At 56.2% G+C, this 12069-nt stretch overlaps 1 protein-coding gene across 7 annotated transcripts in view; it reads right to left on the bottom strand.

The window, feature by feature from the left end:
- The window catches only part of STIM1 (stromal interaction molecule 1), a 95647-nt gene that overhangs the window by 39957 nt on the left and 43621 nt on the right, over nt 1-12069 (bottom strand). For all 7 annotated transcript variants that reach the window (XM_086481582.1, XM_086481579.1, XM_086481580.1 and 4 more), the window contains exons 3-4: nt 4721-4835; nt 775-886 (exon numbers count right to left, since the gene is read on the bottom strand). In XM_086481582.1, the coding sequence (XP_086337708.1) occupies nt 775-886; nt 4721-4835 (227 nt within the window). The remainder of the gene's footprint in view (nt 1-774; nt 887-4720; nt 4836-12069) is intronic.

Genomic DNA, 12069 nt, shown 5'->3' on the forward strand with positions numbered 1-12069 from the left:
CCCTGCTGGCCTCCGACATCTCATTTCACGGACTGTAAGACCATACTTCCCACTTGGAAGAGACGTGGGCACACCGTGCCCTGCCTCCAAAACCTTAGTTCGTTCCCAGTTAACCCCTCCTTCCCAGACAGCTCACAAGCCCCTTTCCAGCGACAACAACCTCGGCCCAAAAAGCTGCACTGAGTTTTTCCACGCTTGTCACCGGTTTAGGCCAGCTCGCAGCCAGCAACGCAAGGCTGGGAAGCCTCCTTTGCTGGAGCATCACGGGGCAGGAATTAACGCCCGTGCTGGGTGGTGCAGAGGCACCTGAGCAGCAGCCCTTGGACTGGGAAGTCAAACGCTGCTCGGATGCAAGCCGGGGAGCGGAGGTGCTGCTTTGCTGAGGGCGACGAACAGCGCCAGCGAAGCTCCACGAGGGGGCTGGGGGTATGGAGGCAGGCTGCGGCAGGGCCAGGACGCAGCCCAGGTCTGCTCTGCTCCAGGTCAGCCTTTTAGCTCCACGTCTGCAGCTTCAGGCGCAGGCGGGTGACGTCCAGCGCGCACAGCAGCAGGGACAGTACCCACGACCCCACGGGTGGGACTGCAGCCCCTCCTCACCCACGGCAGACACACGCTCCCTGAATCCCTCCCCGCAGAGAGAACGACAGCAAGGCCGAAGGGAACAGGAATCACACCTGGCTCCGTACGCGCCACGGGACGGCACGTGACGTTACGAGCCGCCTCAGACCCGGCTTTCCTCCCCGAGGGGCACAAGACAAGGCGGGGAGCACTGACCTGGGCATGGCATGTCCACTCAGCTGCAACTTGCGGAAGGTCTCTTCGTACTGTGGCAGCTCGACGTAGGTAATGAGCCACTGAACCACCTCGTCAACCGTCCAGTTATACACTGTAGGAGAGGCAGAAAACAAGCAAGCAGCTTAATGCTTGTACTAAGCGACTAAAAACATCGAGCCAGCAACAACGGCGTCACTTCACCAGGCACACCTCACCCCATCACCTTCAGCACAGGAAGGACAGCTGCAGAGTTTAAACACCCTCCTGCTCAGTGTGCCGCGAGCTGGGGCCGGGGCACCACATCCTGCAGACCATCAGGCACGAAACGACCCCCCTGGGGTACTCCAGGCAATCCTGCGGGTCCTCAGCCTCTCCCTGGTTGCGCGTGCGATTATTTTTGCCGGCCTGTCCCACACACGGTGGGCTGCTACAGAGTCAGCGTGGACGCTGCTGCACCTTCAGCCTTCACAGCCACCGCCCCGCCGCGCAGAAGGACGCGGCTTTCCCCACGGCAGCCCCCGGTGGTGGGTGATTTCACACTGTGCTGCCGGCTCACGAAAGAAAAACCACACCGCGAGGCCGTCAGGGAAAGGAGCAGCCTCAGACGGGGCGTCGCGGGCGCCTTTTGCGCCGCCTCCAGAAGGGCCCGGGGCGGAGATCCTGGGAGCAGCAGCACCCAAGGCGCTGGCAGATGGTAAGTGAAATCACTTCGTTTTCTACCATCCAAGTGACGCTGCCGTCTCCAAACCCCCAACCAAGCACGTTCACCCTCACCACATGTCCTGAGGAACTCGATTCAGCTCACGGACCCGCTCCAAAAGCCTCACCCCTCCCGCCAGACCTGTGGGGACCGTGTGAGCATCAACTGAAAAAAAAGCGCGTTCGCAGAAATGCTGTAAGGAACCGGTTGTAAACAGCTTGAGAAAGCGACTGGTGGGAGGAGGTGGAGCCACAGACGAGGAAACTTTTGGAAACGAAGCTTCTGCCTTTCCCGCTGTTTCGTTACACCTGCAGCAATGGCAGGAGGGCAAAGGCAATCACACAACCGATGTTCTTCATCGGCCAGAGCGGGGTTTGCTGTGTCGTCCCGTGTCAGCTTCCACCTTGGCTCAGCACGGGCTGAGCTCTCGGGGCATCTGCCCAGCCTCCAGCCACCCGGGGCGCCACGCTGGACATCACCCGCCGCTGACGGTCACCACCTCGCACGCTTCTGGCCCGGCATCCGCCGGTCCCTCTCTCACGCAGCCAAGTGGAGACAGGGCCCGTTCGCTGCTGGCTCCGAGGGCTGCGCCGCTGCCGAGCTCAGAGCTGCACGGCCCCGTCTCAGATGCCAACAGTGAGTTGTCCCACAAATATGAGAAACATCTTCCAGCTCGCTCCGGCGAGCCCGGCGCCCTCGACGGAAAGACGACGGAGTGGACGGAGCGAGAGGCAAGTGCTGAGCCGGGGGGGGGGGGGCGAGACTTGAAAAGGCGGCGGCACCTCCACGCACGCTCGCCGACGACTCCCGGTGCAGGTATCCTCGCCGCCATGGCCTGACCTGCTGCTTCAGGGGCTTTGGTAGAGCCAGGCTTATCGAGGGCTTCACCTACCAAACCCAGCGCCTTGTAAGAGCATCACAACCTCTGTATTTTTGGATAATTCAGGGGCAGGAACAACTCCTTAGTTTACCCATGTGACCAGGAACGACAGCAACAACAGGCAGGACAAGCACCTGGCTTGAAAAAAGATGGAACGGGCATAGCTGCCCCCGTCAGACCTCGGTGCCCTTCCAAAGCCGCTTTTCACACCCCGATGAAGGAGCAGACCTTTCCTACGAGCCTGATCGCCCTAGTTTTATGACGCCGGTTCAAACTCCAAGATTAGGCTCCATATGAGACCGTCCCTTAGCAAACCAATCGTTTATTTCGTCAGCCAGACATACAGAATGACGAGAAGGGAAATCAAGAGCGGTGACCAAGCCCAGCAGAAGGACAACGTCAGGGCACAGCAGCTCTGCCCAAGGACTTGGCAGGTCCTGGGTGTGTCGGCAGCAGGGGGAGAGCAAAAGCAGCTCAGCAATTAAGGGACCCGGGGTGTACCACGGGATGTTCTCCTCCATCCCTTAATGATTTCTACCCTTTCCCAGCCAACATGAAAACACTCTGCAGGCAAAGCCGTCTGTAACCAGACGTACAACAGAGTAAACATTTCTCACACGAGGCTTTCCTTGAACACAGGAGACAAGGCGACTCGTTAGCATCGTCCCGACTGGGAAGTGGCTTGGACAAGAATCTTCCACATGTGGCTGCCCATCTCCACGGGACAGAGAGTCTGGTCCTGGCAAAACAACTCCAGGACCGTGCACAGAACCACTGTGTTTTCAAGCTGCCTTTCCAATGCTGCACCCACGGGTCCATTGAGTCTCGCCGGGGCTGCGCGGGACCGTAACGTTACTCCAAAGCGTGTCCTCACGGTGCTCTGAAAGCACCGAGTGCATCCTACCCCTAAGTAATGTTTAGGCTAAGACAGAAAGATCAATCACAAATGGAACAGGACACGAATGAGAAATGGAAAACTTAGAATTGAGGAACTGACCAGAAGATTAAAATCCATTTTTTCAAGTGACGGGGGTTGATGAGATTAAATGATCCCGGAGCGGGGAGGGAAGGGAAAAGACTGGGAGCAAAGGGAAAAGCAGCAATTACAAGTATTGGGGAAAAAAGATGTTCCAGGTCTTGAGAGCAGCGTGATGACTAGTGTACTGAGAGAAAAGGAAGAGCACAGGGGGAGGAGGAGGAAAGGGCAGCCACGGGCAGCAACGGTCCGTGCCACGGGTCACAAAAAGACCCGACACGCCAACGTGACCTGCATCAACACACCACTCACAATGCAACACGCAAATCCAAGTGCATCGCGCAGTCAGCGCTGCACCTGTGTTCTGCAAAAGCGCAACCCTCCTCCTTCTGTACCCTCCTCCACATTTTCATTTTCACGGCGCTGAAATTTTCCTCTTCTTCTTCTGAATCATTATTATTATTATCAATTTTTCTTATTAGTACTACCGGTCTTAAGATAAAATACTATTCCGTGATGACGCCCAGAATTTGAGAATAAAAAGTTTCCTAACCGGAAAGAAGAAAGAAAAATCAGTTTTAAGATCTCTCAAAAAAAAGAAATTCCAAAATTCTGGTCGGGGACAAAGCAGAAGTGAAATCGTGCCTTTTCTGGACCACCTCGGACCCCCTCCCGAGGCCTGGAAACAGCCCGGGGCGCGGGGCAGCCCGCACGCAGCAGCCAGGGAAGCACTAGTGACCTCAAACGGTTTCTCCCAAGATTCAGAAGTTTCCCACCAGCGACTGAACTTCCACCACCTCCCAGGTTAACTTGCTGTGATGAACAACACTATTTCTTAACAGCTTGCAGCTCATTTCTACATCGAATGTACTTACGTGTGCTTCCAGTTCTAGGACTCTATTCTACCCTCTTTTCACTAGATTAAGGAGCTTTTCAGGTTCAGCAAATTTCTACTGAGGACAACGCGACCTGTAGGAAAACTCCCCTGCAGCTCTGTGGAACATTTAGGACGCTGTTACCCCATAAAAACACCATCTGAAACTGCATATTTGAAGGAGAACCCGGAACAGGGCAGAATTTGGCTCTGGTTTAACACGCATTCACAGGGGCAGAGAAACGACACAACAATTTGTACGTTTACAGCCATACTCAGACGCCAGCATCAGCATTAGCAGCCGGGAAGTACCAAGACCAACGAGATCCTGAAAGCCTCCCACGCACACACACAACAAGGCAGCTGGAAGAGCACTTGCACGAGGCACAAGGCAGCAAAAGAAGCAGCAGCACATTGTTCCCGGGAGCTGCGCACGCTGCTGCCCAGGTTACGTGAAATCCAAAGTGTTTACCACTTAGGGCAAGCGGTTTCGGTTGGCTTGTTTGTCTTTTTTACCTTCAGATGTCTTCCAGGCCTTCCAGAGGTCTTCCACGCTAATGAGCTTGTCTTCTCCATGGAAGGTGCTGTGCTTGACTGTTGGGTCATGATAATTCAAGTCCTCCCTCAAGAACTAGGAGAAGAATAAAGAGCGGGATTATTCTTTGATTCATCTTTTCCTCAGAGAGATGAGGAGTGTTCAAGAAATAAAAATCTTTCACCCATCTTCCTTATCATTACAGCCACAGGTTGTGACGTAACAAGTTCTACGGCAAAGTCCTAACAAGGATGAGATGCAGCATCTCTGGTCTTTTAACCTCTGACCAAAACTACATGGTCTACCTAGTTCATAGAATCACAGAAGGGTTTGGGTTGGAAGGACCTTAAAGAACATCTAGTCCAACCCCAGGACCAGACCAGGTTGCTCCCAGCCCCATCCAGCCTGGCCTTGAACCCTGCCAGGGAGGGGGCAGCCACGGCTGCTCTGGGCAACCTGGGCCAGGGCCTCACTGCCCTCAGCATAAGAAATTTCTTCCTTATGTCCAATTTTTAAGCTTTCTCATAAATCCTCCTTTATATACTGAAAGGCCGCTCTAAGGTCTCCCCGGAGCCTTCTCTTCTCCAGGCTGAACACCCCCAACTCTCAGCCTGTCCTCACAGGGAGCTGCTCCAGCCCCTCAGCATCTTCGTGGCCTCCTCTGCACCCGCTCCAGCAGGTCCGTGTCCTTCTGACACTGGGGGCCCCAGAGCTGGACGCAGCCCTGCAGAGGGGTCTCACCTGAGTTGCTCTAACACCCTCGCTTACAGACCTGCACCTTGCGTCTGGCTGAGCACATCTTTCCCTCCTTCCAGTTTCAGGATTTTATTCTGCTGCTTTTTGCCAAGTCGCCCTCTGCCAGCACATTTCTGCCCGGGGCCGTGCTGACAAGAAGCGAGCCAGCTGAGGAGCTTCAGCCTCTCGTGAAGAAAGGCAACCTTTCCAGGTATCAAACCGTTCTGCTCGTTCTTTTCCAACCAACTGCTTCCCGAGACCTTTACCGACACGTCGGCCTAAGAAGAGGCCACAGCGTTTCCACGAGGCCCACGCCTACGTACGGCAGCAATAATCCTTCCCTCCTGCTGCTCCCTCTCTCCTGGCACAGAAACCAAACTCCTCTCGTGCTGCCTCTGCCCTCCCCTTGGAGGGACCCCATAACCCAACAGCATCTATCGAAGGAGCGAGGGAGCATTTGCCCAGAGCAGCTGTGGCTGCCCCCTCCCTGGCAGGGCTCAAGGCCAGGTCGGACGGGGCTTTGGGCAACCTGGTCTGGTGGGAGGTGTCCCTGCCCAGGGCAGGGGGTGGGACTGGGTGGTCTTTGAGGTCTTTAAGGTCCCTTGAACCCAAACCAGTCTGTGGTTCTGTGATTTCTGAAATGGAGCACTCCGTTAGGAACCTCGCCACCTCCGATACCGACGGACAGTTACGGACAAGCCTAGTGACAAGAGGAAACGTCCCCTCACGAGAAGCAGTCGAAGCTCCGGAGTTTGCCGCGGGGCTGGGGCAGACGAGGCCTGCGGGCAGGGCAGAGTGAACCAGACGTGCCCCAGAAGCATTAGCTCAGTAACGCTGGCACGAGAGAGAAGAAAAGCCCCATTTTAGCTTTTTGTGACTTCGCTCCGTTACTGCCAGTAAACGCCGTCAGGCAGGTGCCACCATTTCCCCTTTTGCATCCCAAAGCCGACACCGCACGACCAGACGAACAGGCCCCTCCTCGCCCAAAGACGAGGCCGAGCTCAAACCCAGGTTCTCCGCGTTTCAGCAAACCCTCAGCTCCCAGAGCCTCCAGGAAGCCGCGGGAGGTTCGGCAGCTGAAAGCTCTGTCCTGGTCCTGCCAGGGCTGGTGTCGGACCGGGTCGGAACGCCGGGCACCCCACCACCCGGCGGCCTCTGCAGCTCCGCAGGAGTCCCGGCGTCAGCGCAAATGCTACCGGGATTAATTCACACCGCTCGGGGTGGTGGAACCTCCTGTTCCGCGACACCTGGAGCCAGCTGCCAGCGCGGCCGCAGAGGGGAGGAGGAGACCTGCCCTGCCCGCGCCATGCAGCTGTCCGAGCTAACGGACCTCAGGGGACTGAGAATAACCGCATACATAACCACAGGTAACTACCTAGAGAGCTACATATGAGGAGCTATCTGCGAAAGAACAGGTGCTTCTGTTACAGATTTCTATATAAAAATGTGTATGTAGAGCATAAAATTAGTGTATCTATAATAATATCTATAAATACGTATTAATATTTATACATATATACAGTAAAAACAGTAGTTAAGTATCTGTAATTGCTGCACAAAACTGACAGATCAAACTGAACATGAACATTCTCTGCAGCACATCCCAAGATTTCTGGTCCTGGAAAGACAAACCAGGAAATATTCAGTAAGCATACACATTAAATTAATTTTTCAACAGAGTATAATAAAGTAATGTAACCTAGACTTTGGGGATTCCAGAATTTTCTTTGAATCACAGTATCACCAAAAATTCAACTAAACAGCACAACGGAACCAACTTCATGTTAACAGAGTAAGAATCCAAAAAGATAATTATTAGATTTGACCTGCACCTTCAAATCAAAGCTGAAACAAATACCATCTACAGGAGGTGAGGCATTTTCACTGCAGGCCGAGCCACTAATGAAATATATATATATATGTATGTATGTATGTATGTATGTATAGTCAGTCTGGTCTGCAGATCCACCACAGTTCACTCAGGGAACACGTCTGTCATCACGATGCGCTCTGGTGTGTTCCCACCCGCCGTCCATCTCCAGAGAGGATGGGCCAGAAACAGAGAACACCAAAGAAAAGTGAAGAAAATTGTATTAAAAAAAAATAAATTAAGGGAGAGCGCAAGACAGACTGACAAGGCTGGGTCTGCAGGAGGGGTTCACGAGGTGGGAGGTAAGCAAGGCACGGCGGAATCAGGCCCGTGAAGAAAGCGGATCCTCACACTCCAGCACCCAGCACGCACGTAAGCGCGTGCACGCACCGTCCAGGGCACGGCACCCCGCACCCTTCTTTACCACACGTCTTTTAGGTGTGCGACAGAATTACCAAAAAAGAGTCCTCTCTAGATAAAGAGACAGGGTTTCAATCTCAGCCAGGGCACGAGAAATATCCGCGACAGTTTTCACTCTCCAGGCTCTCCACGGATCCATCGCGGCTGCTGCCGAGGCCACCGAGGGCACCAGCAGCTTGAGCTGGTGCCTCTCTGCTCTCCTGCTTTCTGTCCAGCCCACGAAAGCTTCGGCCGCTCTTCCCGTCTTGCAGACAAACGTGGAGAACGGGAAAATTCGGGCCGTTCCAGCAGGGCAGCCCGCTGCCGTCAGCGTCTCTGGCCGAAGTCATCGCCCTCCCGGCGTGTCAACTCGTGACCGAGAGGGGAACGCGGCAATGTCACCCGGCACTGCCGCCAACTCCCACCGGCACCGGAGGGATCAGCTGCTGCTCTGTATATTTAGCTCGGGGAGCAGAGAAAGGAAAAGTGATCTCCTGCAGCATTCCTGCAGCGCACCATCGCCAAAACAACCCCCCCCCCCCGAGGACTCTCCGGAGGGGCCGGGGGCAGCTGCGGTGAGAACGTCTCCATAAACGAGCGGGAAGGGGGATGCAGGATGGGGCCGTCCCCTCCTCGGACGAGCTGGTGCCGCGCGGCGCAGCCCGAGGGGCCGGAGGAGCTGGGCTGCACGCGCCACAGCCCGAGGAAACCTTAAAAGCAGGTTTTCCCCTTAGTATCTTCTGGGGAAAAGACAAAAAAAAGAAGAACAGTGAAAAAACAGAGTAAGGCACCCCCTGCCCAGCGCAGGCTTGGGAGGTGAAGGCAGCTGGTGCTACCGAGGTAGAAACCTCGAGCTCCCACCCGAGGTAGAAACCGGCCCTTTTCAGCCGACTGCTGACCCGCGAGCTCCGTATCCGAACCCTCGGACACGTCCCGCTGTGGAACAGGCCTTCTGCCACCGCTGCGGGCTGCCAACGCCTGCTGGGATTGGTGGGAATTGGTGGGAATGCCCGTTGGGATTGGTGGGGATGCCTGTTGGAATCGGCGGGAACGACTGTTGCAATTGGTGGGAATCGGTGGGAACGACTGTTGGGATTAGTGGGAACCAGTGGGAATGACTGCGGGGATTGGTGGGAATCCCTGTTGGGATTGGTGGGAATGACTGTTGAAATTGGTGGAAATGCCTGTTGGGATTGGTGGGAATCGGTGGAAATGTCTGTTGGAATTGGTGGGAACGCCCGTTGGGGTTGGTGGGAATTGGTGGGAACGCCCGTTGGGGTTGGTGGGAATGCCCGTTGGGATTGGTGGGAATTGGTGGGAATGCCTGTTAGGATTGGTGGGAACACCTGTTGGGGTTGGTGGGAACACCTGTTGGGGTTGGTGGGAATTGGTGGGAATGCTTGTTGGAGTCGGTGGGAACACCTGTTGGGGTTGGTGGGAACGCCTGTTGGGATTGGTGGGAATTGGTGGGAATGCCTGTTGGAGTCGGTGGGAACACTTGTTGGGGTTGGTGGGAACGCCTGTTGGAACTGGTGGGAACGCCTGTCGCGCAGCCTAACGCACCCGTGTCCCGATGCCAGCGGCGCTCCGGGCGCTCCTGGAGCCCACGTGTGCCCAGCTGCTGCCCCAAGGAGCTGCGGGGCGCACAGCTCTCCCCCCTCCCCAGGGGACGGCCGCCCCCCGAGCTCACCCACGGGTCACCGCACGCGGCCTGGACGCCACGTCTGTGGCAACACGCGACCTGCAGCCACGGGACTCCCAGCTGGTCAGAACACCGGCACAAGAACCTCCACACACAACACCGGCCTGCTGGCAAACCAGGGAAGAGCAGCACTTCGAAGTGTTAAAGACCCTGCTGACCCCATCCCTGGCGGGACCCAAACCTCACAGTCCTGGGCAGCTCTGGGTGGCCCGGGCAGGGGCTGGAGCAGACCCCCTCCAGAGGTCCCACCCAGACCCCCTCCAGCCTCAGCCAGTCCGCAAATCCACACCAGGAGCAGAAGGAGATGTAGTCAACCAAGAGTGTCACCACCAAGTTCAGAGAAAGACAAACCATGACGCCACCATCCCAAGCCAACGGGAACAGAACCGCCGCTGCAAGCGACGACCAACGTGAGCCGAGCGCGTGAACGCTGCTCGGGATCAAGGTTTCTTCTGTACTTTAACGGGTGCCTGCGGATAAGGAGAAGGAGCAGAACCCGAGGCACACAACAGCCAGCTGCTGCACACCCTTCCGAATCGCTCCCCCCGTGGGAGAGCACCTCTGCGAGGGCAGCGGGGCGGCGAGGAGCGGGTCCCCACACAGACACGCAGAGGAACTACTTTGGGGAGGGAACACACCCAACCCCTGCTGAAGCCACCCACAGTTCTGCCCTCCGCAGCAGCCTGAGCGAGAAAACAACCCGTTTTAGGAGGAAAATGCTTTTTCTTGGTGCCCGCTGTGGCCCCAGGTTTCCAGCAAGCGCAGGAGGCCCTGGCAGACACGCACGCTCCGAAGCAGAGGTACGCGCCCCCTCCAGCAAGCACAATCACAGAACCATTTGGGGATCATATAACCCCGTTAAACACAAGGACCTACACTCTCCACCGGCCAAATCCCGCGAGCAGTACGCTCTTCTCCACCCTCAAAGCGGGGAGGAGTCCGAGTTGCACGGGTTCCTTGGTTAAGACAAACCTGTCGCCTCGGTGGCACGCTCAAAAAACGAGCAGTTCCACGAAGTGCGGTTTTTCTGGAGGTTTCTTCCTCGGGGGTTTTTGAATCTGCAGGAACTCCAACTACTGACACAATTTCGGTGTTTCCCCCCTGGACCTTTACATCCCTGGAGGTCTCCGCTCATCGCCCCTCCTGAGCACCAACTGCCACCCGGGCAAGGGGTGCAGGCGGGCACCGCCCAAGGGGCCCAACCCGGCCGAGCGACTGCCGAGCTCCCCGTGCGCCGCTTCCCCCCGCTGGCTCACCAATCCGGCGCCTTCTCTGAGCTGCCCTTTTTCACTGAAGTCGAGGAAAACTTTTGTCCTCGAGCCCTCTTCCCTGCGACGGTGCCTGATGCGAGCTCAGAGGTTGAGAGGAGCCAGGGCCTGACCAAGCGGTGCCACAAAGCTGGTTTCCTTCGGAAACCAGGCTAACGGCATCCGAGAGGCTCGTCAGTGTGAACCCGCATCAGAGTCGCCCCCCAACAGCTGGAGCTGCCTTTGCAGTGAGCGCGAAGAGCAGAAATAGGTCGCTAATCAGAAGATTTTTCCCATGAGGGACAGTTCCTTCGTTTTAATCGAGGTCACTGATGTCATCCCAAAACTCCATTGAAAATTCACTTCCAGAAAGGAAAAAAGCAATGATGATTTCAGGACAGCAGAGAGCTGTTGGGCAAAATTTCACCCCTAATTAGAATATTTTAAAAAATACAGCTGTCTGTCTGTGTCTCTCTGCCCCGTCAGGTCTTTTAATCCAAACAGGACATGCCCATAACTCACCCCCAAAGGGACAGGGCTGAGCAAACGAAACACAAAGCTCGCCACCGAGCATGGCAAGGCTGGTACGGGAGTGCAGAGCTCGCTGTGCCGCGGCCGAGCACGCCCCGCACAGCCGTCCCTCGAGACCGCGAGCCTCCGTGACCGACGTCTGCGAGGCCCACAGCCTCTGCTGAAGCTTGCAAATGCTTCTGGAGAGCTGGTGACTAAACCTAAGCTTCAAAATTACCTCAGCCTTATCCCCAACACAGAAAGCTGCTTTTTTTTTTTTTTTTTTTTTTTTTTTTTGATTAAAGGATTTAATGTAAGATGAAGAGAAAGGCAAACAGAGCTGTGGCTTTCCAGGCAACTCGTCCAACTCGGCTCCATCTCTGCACAAGGCTGACCAACCACCACCCGGTTCTGTCCTGGAGCTACATTACGGTGCTCCTTAGCCCACTGTCTCCTGTCGCAAATCCACTTATTAAAAAATCAGTCCCAAGGAGATAAACCCACACTGAGGGCAGACTACTCGGAGCACCTGTGTGCGGCAACGGCACTGCAAGAGCTCCCACCCCTACACCAGCACCCCCAAACGGAGACCTCTCGAGGTCCGTCCCACCCAGGCTCCCCTGTGACCCCAAAGAGGCTCCCCAGAGCCCACCCTCGCCCCGCTGCAGGGCTGCCAGCGGGTCCCAGCGGGTCCCCGGGCCGGGAGGTGCTCGCAGCCCCTCCGGCCTTGCCCCGCACAGCCCCCAGGGAGGCACGAGCACCTTGCCGTGACACCCTCCTTCCCGCGTCACCGTCTGCACCGTCTTCTCCAGAGTTCACGGACACAGAGCGTGCCGTGCCACCCGCCGCGTCCCCTCCCGAGGTGGG

The sequence above is a fragment of the Leptosomus discolor genome, chromosome 1 (assembly GCF_034619465.1).
Source record: "Leptosomus discolor isolate bLepDis1 chromosome 1, bLepDis1.hap2, whole genome shotgun sequence".
NCBI lineage: Eukaryota > Metazoa > Chordata > Aves > Leptosomiformes > Leptosomidae > Leptosomus > Leptosomus discolor.